A 17,684-nucleotide genomic window follows, 5' to 3' on the forward strand; every position below is an offset into this window, starting at 1 on the left:
TCACACTTTACAGAAGCACCTGCAGAGATTGCAGCTCTATCACTATAAAAACAGGAGACCTTGTTGACCTAGCCAAATTAAAATAAAAAAATCTGGCATGCTTCATGAATACAAATGGAGGCATAAAAAGTGCTTATTGAAGGATTCGTTCCCCTGAGTGCTCCACCCCCAGACACCCCTCAATTCTCACCACTGCTTCACCCCCAGACACCCCTCAATTTCTATCAGTGATACCAACCTTGAAATCTCTTCCTTTCCAGACTTTGCAGTCTCTTCAGCCCTGTGAAACAGGAAACTGTACTTAAATGGGGATGTGCTCATGGTCATGTTCTGGTATCGTAAGTAGTCTTTGACAGAATTCTGTCTCTTTCTTTTTACTTGAGCCTGCCTTTGTATCCTTTTCAACTTAAAAAAATAAAATAAAAAAATCAGTAACAGACCCACACCAGTATTACAGTATACAGTGATGTGAAAAAGTGTTTGCCCCCTTCCTGATTTCTTATTTTTTTGCATGTTTGTCACACTGAAATGTTTCAGATCATCAAACAAATTGAAATATTAGACAAAGATAACACAAAATGCAGTTTTTAAATGAAGGTTATTATTATTAAGGGAAAAAAAATCCAAACCTACATGGCCCTGTGTGAAAAAGTGATTGCCCCCCCTGTTAAAACATAAATCAACTGTGGTTTATCACAGCTTTGGAAAGCTGAGTTCAATTTCTTTAGCCACAACCAGGCCTGATTACTGCCACACCTGTTCTTAATCAAGAAATCACTTAAATAGGACCTGCCTGACAAAGTGAAGTAGACCAAAAGATCCTCAAAAGCTAGACATCATGCTGCGATCCAAACAAATTCAGGAACAAATGAGAAACAGAGTAATTGAGATTTATCCGTCTGGAAAAGGTTATAAAGCCATTTCTAAAGCTTTGGGACTCCAGCGAACCACAGTGAGAGCCATTATCCACAAATGGTGAAATCACGGAACAGTGGTGAACCTTCCCAGGAGTGGCCGGCCGACCAAAATTACCCCAAGAGCGCAGCGACGACTCATCCAAGAGGACAGAAAAAACCCCTCAACAACATCCAAAAAACTGCAGGCTTCACTTGCCTCAGTTAAGGTCAGTGTTCATGACTCCACCATAAGAAAGAGACTGGGCAAAAATGGCCTGCATGGCAGAGTTCCAAGACGAAAACCACTGCTGAGCAAAAAGAACATAAAGGCTCGTCTCAGTTTTGCCAGAAAACATCTTGATGATCCCCAAGACTTTTGTGAAAATACTCTGTGGACTGACGAGACAAAAGTTGAACTTTTTGGAAGGTGTGTGTCCCATTACATCTGGCGTAAAAGTAACACAGCATTTCAGAAACGGAACATCATACCAACAGTAAAATATGTGTGTGTGTTTCTTTATTAGCCCTATACAATTTCTTTCATTAGGAATTTGTCTTTTCGCATACCCCAGCTTTTCTCCATGGAGACACAGACACAGAGACAGGGAGAGAAGCTTGGGGTCAGAGCGCAGGGTCTGCCATTGTACGGCGCCCCTGGAGGGCGCCGTACATATGGTGGTGGTAGTGTGATGGTCTGGGGCTGTTTTGCTGCTTCAGGACCTGGAAGACTTGCTGTGGTAAATGGAACCATGAATTCTGCTTTCTACCAAAAAATCCTGAAGGAGAATGTCCGGCCATCTGTTCGTGACCTCAAGCTGAAGCGCACTTGGGTTTTGCAGCAGGACAATGATCCAAAACACACCAGCAAGTCCACCTCTGAATGGCTTAAGAAAAACAAAATGAAGACTTTGGAGTGGCCTAGTCAAAGTCCTGACCTGAATCCAATTGAGATGTTGTGGCTTGACCTTAAAAAAGCGGTTAAGGCTCGAAAACTCTCCAATGTGGCTGAATTACAACAATTCTGCAAAGATGCGTGGGCCAAAATTCCTCCACAGTGCTGTAAAAGACTCATTGCCAGTTATTGCAAACGCTTGATTGCAGTTGTTGCTGCTAAGGGTGGCCCAACCAGTTATTAGGTTTAGGGGGCAATCACATTTTCACACAGGGCCATGTAGGTTTGGATTTTTTTTTCCCTTAATAATAAAAACCTTCATTTAAAAACTGCATTTTGTGTTAACTTGTGTTATCTTTGTCTAAAATTTCAATTTGTTTGATTATCTGAAACATTTCAGTGTGACAAACATGCAAAAAAAAAAGAAATCAGGAAGGGGGCAAACACTTTTTCACACCACTGTATATAGCCCAAGGAAAGAGGGAAACCGGAACGACAGCAAAGCAGGAAACTAGGGACAGGACAGAGTAGGAGCGCCCTCTGGCTGCAGAGGGCGTGACAGATGGCTTGTCGTTTGTTTTGTGTGTTTTGTTTTTCAGTATTATAGAATGTTTTTGTTATGAATGTACAATCTGAACTGCTGCATGAAGACATTTTAGTATTCAAAATTTGATAAATTTGCTTTTGCATGTACTACAAATATATTGTTTTATTACATTTAATCATTAGTTAATGCTTTGCAGACAGTGGACAGGAGTTGTAGCGTTATTAAGGATTGCTAACATATACAATCATGAGAGAGAAGGGGGTGAAGTTTTATAAGGGTCCCATCCTTAGGACACATCCCTTACTGGTATCAACATGAATTCCTAAGTCAGACATTGGTACCCTTGAAATATTGTTTTATACTACATACTCTATACAATCAGATTAATGTAAAGCTCTTTAATTAAGATAAATGTATTTCAGTACCTGTTTTTTCACTGCTTAGAACTACTCAGTGGTGTTAATTTATACCCTGGCTGGTTAATAAATCTGGAGCACAACAGGAAGGTTTTTCATATTTACACCTCATCTGACACCACCCATTATCCAGCCCCCCAAAACACAATGAAGTACTGTACAGACACTGGTCAGGAACTTCATGTCAACATTTTATATTCTTATACAGCCAATGCACCACATACTGGCTTTTCATACAAAAACAAAGTTACTGAAATTAAGATAATGAGCAAAACAGCATTCAGGCCATTTTTATCACCACTGTTATAATTTTTTCAAAATGCAGATGTGATGTAAATGCAAAACAGGAGTTTATTTTTTATGTTACATGTGTTTAAAGGTTTCTGTAGTGTTTCAGAGTTTGGGAAAATACAAAAAAGTTTCCTTGTGACTTTGTTATGGGAATCGACCACCTTACTTATTGCAGATTCTCACAGACTGGTACTCCACAGCACAGTAACTCACAGCTTTGCATGATCTACCTATTTTCTATAGGTAAAAATATTCGAAAAACTAAACAAGTGCTAGAGAATTTCATTTCCATCAGAAAGAAAACAACTAGACATCTACAGAGACAACATCAAAGTCACTTTTATACAGTATGTACAGTATATTGAAAAATGTTCACTATCAGGAAAACAAACACAACATTGACCAAGAACAATGTTTCTTTCATCACACTCAAACTTAATATACTGTTTATGTAATATAATATTTAAATGTATTCAACAATAATGTACACTTCATTTTCATATAAACTAATCTAGTTTTAGAGAAAAGGCTGTGTATAAATTATATGATTTAACAACCAAACAGGATCAGGTGTAGAGAAAGTGAAGGGCAAAATTAAGAACATATTAAGATTGCACTGCTTAATATAATCAGTAAAAATGTGTTTATTAGTTAGAAAAATAAGTTTATGGAAAGCAGTTCTGAACATAAGAGTTTTCAAATGATTATTTAAACATTATGCATTCATTCCTGTAAGACTAATCAGACAGCTCTGGTACCGATATGATCAGAGGATCCTGGTCTCTATTTCCAGGGGAGAAGAATGGACGGACTGTCTTGTCAATATTCTCTTCAAATGTGTAAATGTGGGAGTGATCTTCATTATTATAGAAGCTTACCTTCATCTCTCTGTAGTCCACATGGACTCCCACAATCTTGGGAATGGTAACTGATTTCAGGGGGGTTTCAGGTTCAGTCAGAGCTTCTAGTGTTTTTCCATTCCAAAGGCTCAGAACAAAAAATCCAGATTTAGGGCTCAGAGGTAGTTGTCCCTTCCTGAGAACTGAATCTTTAGCAACTCCCAGCTCCCAGTATTTCTTATTCTTAACATCTACCTCCCAGTAGTACCCCCACACAATCCCCTCTGGCCTCTTGCCCAGGATATAGGGCTCTTTATCAAACCGCTCTGGGGTGTCAGTGAGATTCTGGCGCTGGTCTGTCCACCTCACTGATCTGCCATCTTCTGACACTCTCAGGTAGGGGTTAATTGTGTCCTGATCCAGGGTCACATACACTGGGGGCAGGAGGAGAGAAACAAGGAGACAATGTAGTAAAACTTACAAATATCTCCTGAACTATTTTTGAAACCTTACACCTAACTCCATCAGCCTTGTTAATCTGCCATCTTCTGATACTCTCTGGAATTGCTTCACTGTGTCTTTATCTAGCATTTTCATTTCATTTTCACTAGCGACATGGGGAGAGAAACAGGGAGGGAATGTAGTAAAAAGTGTAAAGACCTTCAAAGTCACCATTTTTCAACCACCTGAGTGAAACAAAATGGATTAATTCTCTTTCACAATATGTTTGCTTCTTCAGTTGCATGATTGTTTAATGTTGATTGCATGTGTATTCAAATACTCACTCCTGAACTGGCTTGGGTGAATTTTAAACAGACATGCTGCTGTACGTGACATCTCAGGAATAGCTAACAGGTGGGATAACATGATAAGGAATAGCCATTAGGTCATAACTGTAACTGTCACTCAAAAACTCCTATTCCTGGTAATAACATAAGGTGACCAAGGCTGTACTTGGACTATACATTTCTGTGTAACACTGCTTTAAGGCAGGACACAGTGGGTGACACACATTGCATCCCTACACTCAGAATGTTTCATAAAACAACATTGTCTGAAAGAGTGAAAGAAAATCATATATACAATGCAACTCCTTACTTCACTATACTGTCCACTTTGTAATGATCATTTAATGACTTGAACATCTCATAAATGCTCTAATAAAATCCTCAAAGAGGTCCAACAGACAGTGTACTTTACACTTTATTAAATAAAGAGCACTGGAATGTATTTGTTGCAATAAAGAAAAACAGCCTCTGACACTTTGTAGTGACTACAGTCCTCAATAGTTCTGGGCCCTATTCCTTCAAGGACCTACACTGCCAAGTGGTCAGATCATAGACTTCCATATTCTAAATGTCCATGGTTATTCAGATTGATGTGCATTTGAAGGTACACAGATCTAGTTGTCAATAATCTTATAAGATGCTTATCATTCTTATTGTAATAATTAACCTAGATGCAACCAAATGAATTATGAACATACTAATTTTATCAGCATCTACCCACATCCAATGGAGTAACTGCAGGGTACTGTACTCACCCTGTCCTGAGAAAAAGGGATATTGTCAAGATTAACGAACAGGCCGGCACAGGGGCCCCTGATTGGCCTGAATTATTGTTATTATTATTTTTGTAACTTGACCTGTGGGCCTCCATTGGTCCATAAAAACGTTGAATAATTTGTGAATCGATGATTGGTTAGATGCAATGTGTTCGCGGTTCAAATATAATTTGGTGGATTTTATATCACTGTTGTGTCACTCAGTGGGTCATCTCTGGTGCAAGTTTACGGTGGCTAGCATCAAAATGAGAGATATAAAATATTGTATTAAGTTTGGGATCTTGGGCTTGAATCCAGGTCCCCAGCATCACTCAACAGGGGTATTGCCAGCTGAGCTAAAGCAGACCTTTGTCAGCCAGGGCGGCCAACCTCCCTGTTATGCGCAGGGGAGTAGAAGGCGGTGCCATCACCACACTGCAACCGGCTTGTACAACCTGTATGTCGGCTGTATTCATTATAATATGATAATGGGGTGTAAAAACAGAAAGCACAGATGTTAAAAGAACAGCGTGAGCAGGATCTACTTTAAATGTCCCCAGATTGACTGATTATTTCTAGTCTGCTTGATCATTTTCCAGTCAGCCTGAGCCAGACCCTGACCCCAAGTTCACGGCTAACATTGCAGCCAGTGCTACCACAACCGCGGTTGATAGGCTAGTTGCAGCCAGCTCCAGCCTTGTCGCAGACCACATCAACGCCGATCATGATGACGAGCCAGCTCCTAGATTGGCTGTGAATCTGATTTATTGGTTGTATTGCTGTACTTACAGTACAGGCTATAGTAGTGTGTTTGTATGTGTGTGTTCCCTGCGTGTGCCACGTCTGAATCGGCGGAAGCAGGCTATTAAACACATCACTGAATTACAGTATTTTCTCCTGTTTTTTTCTGGTAATTGAGATGGGGGGGGCTACAAACTGTGTAGCCCAGGGGCCTCTGATCAAGGTTGTGAGGGCTAACCCTTACGATAACCATAATCTCACATAAATTAGATTTACCCAGTAGCCTCGTGTAAAACTAGATTATCCAGACCACTGTTTTTTCACTTTGAAAAACAAATGTGTTATGTTTTCAAGCCAATTGGAGTACTCTTACAGGATTTTTATTCAAATGGTCTAGTACAACCTTCCAAAAAATATTTTTTGTCTCAAATCTCGTACTGTATGTCCACTGCGTATATGCGACAAGTCTCTGTAGGGCCATTCAAGAACTTAATGTGAATAAACTTGGTTTCTAAATACATATTTTAACTCTCATTAAATGTGGCTGATGCTTTTATTCAAAGTAACTTCTATGAACCAATTTATACAGCTTCAAATGAAGGACCTTCTTCTAAGGTACAAATGGGTCTCAAATGGTATTTGAACCCACAACCTCTCAGGTCTGAGTCCAGATTCCTAACTACTCCACAAAGCTATATTCTGTATACAGTTATAAGAGAAAAAGTTTGTGAACCCTTTAGAATCCTTACTTCTGCCTTTAATACAGGTCATTATCCTAAGAGTTCACATACTCTCTGTCCTTGCTGGAAAAAAGTATTTAAACAATGTGTTCAATATAGACATGAAAAAGTGCAATTGTTTGTGTGTTACATGTTTGATCAGATTGTGTTTATGCATTATTATGACAGAGATCAGATCACATTTTAAAAGCTATTAATGCAGGAATAAAGATCATTCCAAAGGGTTCACAAACTTTTTCTCAATTAAAAGGAAACTGAACAAATGTATAGATGGCAACAAAAAAAAATACCTGCCATGGCACGTCTCAATACCAAGTCTGGAAGAGATAAAGTGACTGTTAATTCACACAGTAAACAGACATTTTACTTTTTCAAAACTTTGCAACAAAGAGGCCTTTCGGTTCTTCCTAAATTATAATAAGGAAAAAAATAATTTCCCATTTAAAACAAAATCTTTGTCTTCCCAGAAGTAAATCCTAGATAAACTATGGAAGGCAGAGCCTTTTTATTTTTGTAAAAATCATTTTCATATTTTAGATATCAATGTTTCTCAAACCTTATTCATTTGGATTAATTAGAAGTACATTTCTGTGGTAAAATACAGGAATTAACATTTGAAAGTGGGTTTAGTTAGCAAACATTTGAAAAGCACTAAAAACTAGGTCCTAAATGTCATGAATAATATAACTACAACTTCAAGAACATATCATTGACAAAACTGTTTCAAAATGTGAACTGAAGCTCACTAATAAAACAAAGAAATCTAATTTCATATAAAACCTATAAAAACAAAGGGTATAACACCTGCTCTCATCACTGGAAAGCAGTAAGATCATAGCCTAGAAAACATGATTTTACATTCTCTAATCCAACTAGAAAGATGACCATTCTTCTACCCAAGATGTTTAGTGTCACAAAGTGTTTTTTCAGGACCCTATGCAGACAGCACAATCCAGAAACGAGTCAGAAGACACAGGGAAAAAAGACTAGATTAGGGGCAGGAAGAATCCACCTCCCAAAGCTGAGCCCAGATTGGCAGGAATGTCTGGCTTTTATAGGATGGGGGCAGGAACCGTGGCAGGTGCAGGAGATAAATAATAAACTAGGAAGGGATGGAGAGTGCTTAAGAGGAGGGGTTTACGATTGTGACATTTAGGTAACAAGAACATTAATGGGAATCCTCGGATTCAAACTTTGCCTCTGGCTTTTTTAAAGATAAGGCTTTCAAAGTGATAAAATGCAATCACATCTTTTCTACAGATCATCCTTGGTTGTGTCCCTGGTGTGTGCTGGAAACACACAGGTAAATGTATGGAATGAGCTCTAGTACTATGCTCTCAGATCTCACTGTGTTTGAATGTGTTCTGTGTGTTATTTAGGGGTTTTCTCTATGTAATTTATGAGGGCAGAGAAGTAGAATGCAAAGCTTAAAATTGCCAATTTCCTACCAGTGTAATACAACTCAATATTTACAACAGTTGTTCCAATTTCCATCATTCCTGAGTTTTTAGAGAGCAAAAGATTAAGGAGTGTTCTTAATTAAACTTGTCAAAAGAATAACTGTGCTGGACACAAATATTACAGTCCTTATAATTAAGACTTAAGGTATAAATTGAAAAGGTTGGTGTACAATCTACTGCTCCATTCTGTACTATTTCAATATCATTGCATATATATTTCACCTTTCTTTTACTAAATAAAGTTGTTTGAGGTCTTTGTAGTTCTGATATTAAATTAAATCTACACATTTTAATCAATAATTAGTTGGTTCAATAAGACCCACATTTGTTAATAAAAAACACTCATTTTCAAACTCAGTTCTGAAACAAGAATTTGAGGGAAAAACTGAAAATGTATTTGAAATACTTAAAAATTAAAAAATGATGTTTGTAACTATAAAACAGAACAATTAATGAAAAAAAGACTACACATGAATACAGCTCAACATGAATGTAATTACAGGTGCAGCCACTATTTTTATATATCAAACTGAGTAATTTTGTTTTTGCAAAATAGCCCTACTTTCTTTTTAAATTAATTTAATATTTTTCATACTGTAATACACAGCTTAAGTCTAAACAGTAAACAACTTAAATTCTATAATTGGAAAAAGACTGTCCAGGATTCAAAACCAGGTGTTTTCTGGCTACAGTCCAAATGCTTCCACAGGCCATGTTAAGCATTAAGTGTTCCACCCGGCAGTGTTACAAGTAGTGCAGCCTGACAACAGAATATTTTTAAAACATGGCAGAAAGCTGCATTAAATTGTGGTATGTGCAATGCAATGTGCTGCATTATCTGGCATGCATTCTAAATGACTGGATCTATAATATACAGAATACCTTTAAATCAGTAGGTAGTTCCCTGATGTTCATCAAAATGCTGCTTTGAATACAGAACCTGTCATTCACAGACAGGAGGCAGGTGATGAACCTCCTGTCTATCAGATCAGGTGTAATTAAGGTTTCAGAAAAAAATGTATGAAAGTAAAAAAATGTCTACAAACAATGAGAAATGATGTAAAAATGACTTTAGAACAGTACTATTAATAAAACACTGCGCATATTCATTGCACTTTTCAACGAGAGTGTGATATCCGTTCTTATTACAGACAAAACCTTCAGTTAACAATGCTACAGTTTTAACACCCAACAAATAGTACAGTACTTACTGTTCTCAGTGCGTAGAACATTAACTTGTTGTTCAAGCTCTTTTATTTTCTCTACAAGAAAAGACAACAGGAGTTAAGAACAGAGTATAACAGAGTCTTATCCAAACAACTGCCTATATGACATCTACATATTCACCTAGTAAAACCAGGTGTGTTCTTGCTACAGTCCAAATGCTTCCACAGGCCATGTTAAGCATTAAGTGTTCCACCTGGTAGTGTTACAAGTAGTCCAGCCTGACAACAGAATATTTTTGAAATACGGCAGAAAGCTGCATTAAATTGTGGTATGTGTGGTGCAGTGTGCTGCATTATCTGGTGTGCATTCTGAATTGCTGGATCTATAATACACAGAATACCTTTAAATCAGTAATTAGTTGGTTCAATAGGATCCCTGATGTTCATCAAAATGCTGCTTTGAATACAGAACCTGTCATTCACAGACAGGAGGCAGGAGATTAAGAAACTATGATCAGATCAGAAACTATGAAGGGGGTGTAATTAAGGTTTCAGAAAAAAATGGATAAAACTAAAAAAAATGTCTTCAAACAATGAAAAATGATGTGAAAATGACTTTAGAACAGTACTATTAATAAAACACTGCACATATTCATTGCACTTTTCAACAAGAGTGTGATATCCGTTCTTATTACAGACAAAACCTTCAGTTAACAATGCTACAGTTTTAACACACAACAAATAGTACAGTACTTACTGTTCTCAGTGCGTAGAACATTAACTTGTTGTTCAAGCTCTGTTATTCTCTCTATAAATACAGACAACAGGAGTAAACAACAGAGTATAACAGAGACCTGTCCAAACAACTGGCTATATGTCATCTACATATTCACCTAGTAAAACTAGGTGTGTTCTGGCTACAGTCCAAATGCTTCCACAGGCCATATTAAGCATTCTGTGTTCCACCTGGCAGTGTTGTGCACAGCATATTCTGTTGTCCTGGCAGTAGTGCAGCCTGACAACAGAATATTTTTTAAATATGGCAGAAAGCTGCATTAAGTTGTGGTACTGTACAAGACACTTACAGAACACAGAAATATTTTAAAGTAAATAGTACTTTGCCTGAAAAAGTAAAACTAATTCACACATAAAATCAAGTGAGGTCAACACTTCTCCATGCAGTTTACATATTGTATAACATATGGTATTTTAATGACTCCAAGATTTGATATAATCCTTTAAATGAGCAATTAGTCAGTGTCCATGAGGTCCAACAGACAGTGCAACTGAAACTCATGGAGCTTCCAGGATGGAAAAACAAGGCTCTGGGAGTCACTGGATGTAACTGTACTTGTCACGATACTGAAGAACAACAAAGCCCTGAGGCAGTCAAATATGTGACACCTCCTAAATTGCTTAAAGACCTGTTTCTGCTTCTCTAGGTTAGTTCATAGCTGGTTTGGCCCCTATCATTCCGACTAATAATTCAGAAATTTAAGACAATATCAAGAAGTGCTCTTGACACCTTTATAATGCCTTCTCCTGCTCTACATGGCTCAGTTCCCTCTTGTCTTCAGTATCTACATCACCACATGGCCAGACCATCTGTCCCCTTGTTAACATTTGATCTGACGTCACTCAGAGTAATGTACAGACTAAGGCACATAGAATTAGGTGTTATTAATCTTACAGGCTGTTAACTCTTAACAACCTGTAATTATTATACATTATATAATTATATTTATAATTTTTAAAAACCTTGGTGCAACAAAATGAATTCTAAAGTTAGCGTTTTGTTAGCATTTGCTCACTCCAGTAGAATGACTTCAGAGCAACCCTCAGCTGAACCTGAGAAAGGAAGATACTGTACCTACACGTCATATAAAGAGGAGTTAATTTGAGAATTGCCTAGAAATCCTGGATTCTATTCCTAACTACTGTCTTTAACTTTAACATATATATTTGATAATTTTTCAAATGAAATAGAATACAGTAAATGGGGTTTTTATACAAACCGTCCAGTAAAATATTACAGAAACCAAATTGTTTTTACCTTCTCCATTCCATTTTGTCTTTCAATAAAATCCCATACTTCCCATCTGTCCATGCACAACAAAACAAACAATCTTGGTTTTTAAATGTACCTTTTAACAATTTGAATGATTAATATGGCTGAGGTTTTTATCCAAAGTGACACACATTTTCATCCCTTTACACAGCAGGGTATGTGACTAGAGTGATTTAGGTGAAGTTCCTTGTTCAAATGTACAACAGTAGTGACTTTCCTAGAATTCATACCTACTGTACACCCCTCCAGTTCTAAATCAAGAATAATAACTATTCCTCCTTAATTCTGAGACAGGAATAAAAAGAAATACCTGTCATGGCACGTCTCACTGCAATATCTAGAAGAGAGAAATCCACTATTAGCTCATACACTAAAAAGAGATTCTACATTTTCAAAACTTTCTAAGAAATAATGCCATTTTACCTTTATTTTACCGAGGGATATACTGTATGCATCTCTCTCTTATAACGAAAATTATTGCCTTTCAAAAGTGAAGCCAAGATTAATTGTATAAGACTTTTGCAAAAAGTATTTTTGGAGTTGAGACAATAATGTTCCTCAAAATCTTATAATTAGGTTTAATTTGAGAAATAAATTCCTGTATTTTATAACACAAATTGATATTTGCAAAGGAATTTAGCAAGGAATCAGCCGACCTGGAAAATATTTGATGAGCACTGTAAATCATGTCTAAATGCATAATTGAGCTGCAACTTTAAGTATTCAGATGACTAAACACAATTGATTTAAAATATGAATTATAAAGCTCAATAACAAAATCAAGATCTCAAAGATCTATTATAAACAAAGGACAGGTGTATTAATAAGCATAGAGACTAGTAACATTTCAAAACATTTAAAGTGAAGGTTATAATATTTGTTCTTATCAATGAAAAGCAGGAATATCACAATCCAGAACATGTGGCTTTAGGTCTATTGATCTGACCAGGTAGTTGGCTGTCTTTTCTATCTGGGTGCTCTGGTAACAGAGACATCAATAAACATCTTTCTATTAAACACCAGGCTTGGTCATGCACAATCCAAATTGCTACAGAAAACTTTAAAATGATGGCTTAAAATGATTGCTGTAGATAAATACTATTGATGATATAACACTCCAAGTTGGACAGGAACTTTCTCCCCATGCGGCTTTTTATTCTGTTCTCTAAGCTCTGCTACACACTTATCTATACATTTAAATTAAAATTCTAAGTTGACTGAAGGTTGTGTAAACTAAACTTGTACTGTAGAAATAATACACAAAACTGCAATGGGCACTGTACCTCTCTCATTCTGCAGTTTGTTCTTCTGTTCTTCAAGCTCTGCTACACGCTTCTCTACAAACACAAACAACTAGAGTGAATGACAGAGTATGATACAGTATATCACCTGGCTCTTTGTGGCAGGATGTAAAATTTAAGTTTTAAGAGCCTGAAAGGAGTTATGATGAGTTATGAAGTTTCAGCTCTTGAAGGAAACAAGGAAACATGAGCTTTTACAGCACAGGTGATTTTTTTTTTGTAACTGCGCATGCCTTGGTCCAGTTACTGTGTTGTCAGCAGCCACGCTTGCTCAGTGTCAAAATGGCTCTACTGGGACACCACAAGAGTCTTCTGTTCAGAAATGTAGATTCCCTCATGCAGGCCTAAACAAATGACTGGCTGGTGTTTTTGTAGCAACTACAGCTGAATGGGAGGGGTGTCATACAGAGATGGTTGAAAGGAGATGCAGATCTTTAGATTTTCAAAACAGATATTGTGAAAGGATTTTATTCATGTACTCCTGAAGAAAAGCAAAAAATAATAAAGATCAACAATTATACTTGAGTTAGAGCACACTAGTGGAAACTAAGATAAATAAAGGAGAAATGTGTCACACTTGAATTGTGCCTGATATACAGTGGTGTGAAAATGTGTTTGCCCCCTTCCTGATTTCTTATTTTTTTGCATGTTTGTCACACTGAAATGTTTCAGATCATCAAACAAATTGAAATATTAGATAAAGATAACACAAGTAAACACAAAATTCAGTTTTTAAATGAAGGTTTTTATTATTAAGGGAAAAAAAATCCAAACCTACATGGCCCTGTGTGAAAAAGTGATTGCCCCCCCTGTTAAAACATAAATCAACTGTGGTTTATCACATCTTTGGAAAACTGAGTTCAATTCCTCTAGCCACACCCAGGCCTGATTACTGCCACACCTGTTCTCAATCAAGAAATCACTTAAACAGGACCTGCCTGACAAAGTGAAGTAGACCAAAAGATCCTCAAAAGCTAGACATCATGCTGCGATTCAAACAAATTCAGGAACAAATGAGAAACAGAGTAATTGAGATTTATCCGTCTGGAAAAGGTTATAAAGCCATTTCTAAAGCTTTGGGACTCCAGCGAACCACAGTGAGAGCCATTATCCACAAATGGCGAAAACATGGAACAGTGGTGAACCTTCCCAGGAGTGGCCGGCCAACCAAAATTACCCCAAGAGCGAAGCAACGACTCATCCAAGAGGTCACAAAAAACCCCACAACATCCAAAGAACTGCAGGCTTCACTTGCCTCAGTTAAGGTCAGTGTTCATGACTCCACCATAAGAAAGAGACTGGGCAAAAATAGACGAAAACCACTGCTGAGCAAAAATAACATAAAGGCTCGTCTCAGTTTTGCCAGAAAACATCTTGATGATCCCCAAGACTTTTGGGAAAATACTCTGTGGACTGACGAGACAAGAGTTGAACTTTTTGGAAGGTGTGTGTCCCATTACATCTGGCGTAAAAGTTACACAGCATTTCAGAAAAGGAACATCATACCAACAGTAAAATATGGAGGTGGTAGTGTTATGGTCTGGGGCTGTTTTGCTGCTTCAGGACCTGGAAGACTTGCTGTGGTCAATGGAACCATGAATTCTGCTGTCTACCAAAAAATCCTGAAGGAGAATGTCCGGCCATCTGTTCGTGACCTCAAGCTGAAGCGCACTTGGGTTCTGCAGCAGGACAATGATCCAAAACACACCAGCAAGTCCACCTCTGAATGGCTTAAGAAAAACAAAATGAAGACTTTGGAGTGGCCTAGTCAAAGTCCTGACCTGAATCCGATTGAGATGTTGTGGCTTGACCTTAAAAAAGCGGTTAAGGCTTGAAAACCCTCCAATGTGGCTGAATTACAACAATTCTGCAAAGATGAGTGGGCCAAAATTCCTCCACAGCACTGTAAAAGACTCATTGCCAGTAATCGCAAACACTTGATTGCAGTTGTTGCTGCTAAGGGTGGCCCAACCAGTTATTAGGTTTAGGGGCAATCACTTTTTCACACAGGGCCATGTAGATTTGGATTTTTTTTTCCCTTAATAAGAAAAACCTTCATTTAAAAACTGCATTTTGTGTTTACATGTGTTATCTTTGTCTAATATTTCAATTTGTTTGATGATCTGAAACATTTCAGTGTGACAAACATGCAAAAAAATAAGAAATCAGGGGCAAACACTTTTTCACACCACTGTATATATATTCTTATCAATGGGAAGCTGTTGTTCATGTTAAATACTGCACTTCCTGCCACTTTCAAACTCCCTTTGCTTTCTCCTTCAGAGGTGAAGCAGACTCCAGCAATACATTATGCTGTGAAATATATAGCATACTGTATATATAAATTTAGGAAAATGGCTACAGGCTGAAAAGACCAGGAATATAGTGCTTGTCAGGACTAACTGAGCACTTATTCCTGTGTTCAGGTATACAAGATGGATTGACGTACAAAACTCTTACAATTAAACAATTAAAATACTCTTTTACAGCATATATGTAAAGTTAATTAGACTGATTAACAAAACATAATGTTTCATATATGATCTCATGACTGTAAAATTAGTTAAGGATAATACACTTTAGACGGACATATGATTGATCACTGCTTGAAGATTTTGACACAATCCAAGTCCAAGTGAGCCATTTATATTTCAGAAGTAAAAGAGTCTCCTGGGTAAATATACTCAGGACAGGAGCACTGAGGAAGATAAACAGTAGACTCTTGTTTAAAAATACAAAGAGTCTAACATCTACAGACTGGAAAATGCTACTGGGGATACTGAAGTGTGATCATATGTGTACTTGCTGTCATCCCTCTGACTTTGAGAAATGTCAATAGAAACTAATTGAAGAAACTGGAATTCTTTAGTCTTTCATAGCAGTGTTTGTGAGAGAATTTAAGTAATTTAGTCTGACTACTAAAAAAAAACAAGGGACTTTTTCAATTGGAGGAGTGATATACAGTATGAATCAGGAGGCAAATGTAGAAACAAGATCAACAAGTGAGGGAGAATTGTGTGAGATTCATCTTTACAGAAAAAACTAAATCCTCTAAAAACATATAATTATCAAAGGAAACACTCATATTAATGTATAATTCCAAGTGTATCTTCCTTTTGAAGACACATGCCTCAGCCTTGAGATAATATATATATAAAGTAAATTATAATATATAATAGAAAATAATATAATGAAATTATCTACTGTGACCCAAATGACCCAGAATAAACACAAATGCCTGCCAACTACACTAAATACTGTACAAACACAGAAGACTGCCCACTACACTAACAGTGCACAAACACAGGAAAACAGACTGCACCATGTAGGTGGTGACTTCTTTAAAGTCAGAAAACCCAACAAACAACAAGCAGCATCTGAAACTGGCTGCAGTTACACAAAAAATGCAAAATGACCAATATGTCTTCACTATCTTATGCTTTTTTCTGCATGTATACAAAATCTCATGAACAAAGTATCATAGAGAGACCAGAGAAGACCACATGCAATACTGATGATTTTTAACGGATCATGTTTTGTCAACCAAAACACCACAGTACAAACTTGTCTTTCAGTACAAGATCTGGTTGTGGCTGTTAACAAATTAGTATACAAACATACCTGTAATTTAAAGGATTTTAATCTTGACACATACAGTATAATTACCCATCATTTACAAAAATAGAAAAACATACCCAGTTTAGAAGTTTCCTGTCCCTGTCAAAATAGAAACAAAGAATGTCAGTAAATCATTTATAACAATTTCTTATAAAATTAATTTTACATAACTGAGAATGTGGCTTGTACTTCCTGACTTGGCAGTAACAATTCCAGAGCTAAATGACGTGCAACTTCATTTCTTCCCATTGTGTTTGTATTAGACCTTTCTGGAAATACTGGAAACAGCAGTGTAAAACATATTTGATTATTAAGAATAATACTGTAACTCAGAGACAATATAGAATTTGTCTCTGTAACCCCAACTGCTCCCAGGGTGCTGTATAAATAGCTGGACTGACCCTGCGCTCTGACCCCAAGCTTCTCTCCCTGTCTGTGTCTCATGGAGAGCAAGCTGGGGTATGTGAAAAGACAAGTTCCTAATACAAGAAATTGTATATCGTCAATAAAGTGATCTCTCTTAATTAGACGGGTGAAATTCTTCAGGTTGTGTTCATACTATGAATAACATGTTCTTACTAAGAGTTTCATCAATTGAAACAATTGTCAACAGCAAGAATAATTTCTGGTGGATCGGGTGATTATAAACTAATACACTATACTAATACATTCATGTATTATAAATAATTATAATACATTAGATAACATTGCCAGAACAAATCAAGAACTTAATACAGATTTAAATAAATAAATCTGAAAACACTACAGTACATACTCCTTCTGTACAAATAACAAAACATAAGCACATATTCGTTTCAAGCCTGCTTTGTTGATATGCTTGAAGTTTAGTTAATTCCAATAGCTAAACATTAAAGGAGTAAACTCACCATTCTCCAGAAGAGTCTTATCTCCAGGAAATGAATATAAGGCAAATACTGAAATAAAAGCACAACCTTTTTAAAAGCATGTGTACTGCAAAAGGTACTATTAAACTATATTCCATAATGATATTATATTGATAATAATATCATATTAAGACATCGATAATGTATTTATTCTCAAATTATGTTGAAAACTGTGGTGTGATTTTATAATTAAATTAAAAATGTAGGGAAGTGCCACTAATATTTCAGGATCCTAATCTAAGTGCTACAAAAACACATTTA

The 17,684-nt window shown here is 36.8% G+C and overlaps 1 protein-coding gene across 1 annotated transcript in view; it reads right to left on the reverse strand.

The window, feature by feature from the left end:
- Nucleotides 1-2,931: 2,931 nt before the first annotated feature.
- LOC138238318 (E3 ubiquitin-protein ligase TRIM21-like) overlaps nucleotides 2,932-17,684 on the reverse strand; it is a 31,883-nt gene continuing 17,130 nt past the window's right edge. The window contains exons 6-9 of the mRNA XM_069188580.1: nucleotides 10,289-10,339; nucleotides 9,577-9,627; nucleotides 7,196-7,222; nucleotides 2,932-4,315 (exon numbers count right to left, since the gene is read on the reverse strand). Coding sequence (XP_069044681.1) covers nucleotides 3,780-4,315; nucleotides 7,196-7,222; nucleotides 9,577-9,627; nucleotides 10,289-10,339 — 665 coding nt within the window. The 3' untranslated portion in view covers nucleotides 2,932-3,779. The remainder of the gene's footprint in view (nucleotides 4,316-7,195; nucleotides 7,223-9,576; nucleotides 9,628-10,288; nucleotides 10,340-17,684) is intronic.

This window comes from Lepisosteus oculatus, chromosome 4 (assembly GCF_040954835.1).
Source record: "Lepisosteus oculatus isolate fLepOcu1 chromosome 4, fLepOcu1.hap2, whole genome shotgun sequence".
NCBI classification, from domain to species: Eukaryota; Metazoa; Chordata; class Actinopteri; order Semionotiformes; family Lepisosteidae; genus Lepisosteus; species Lepisosteus oculatus.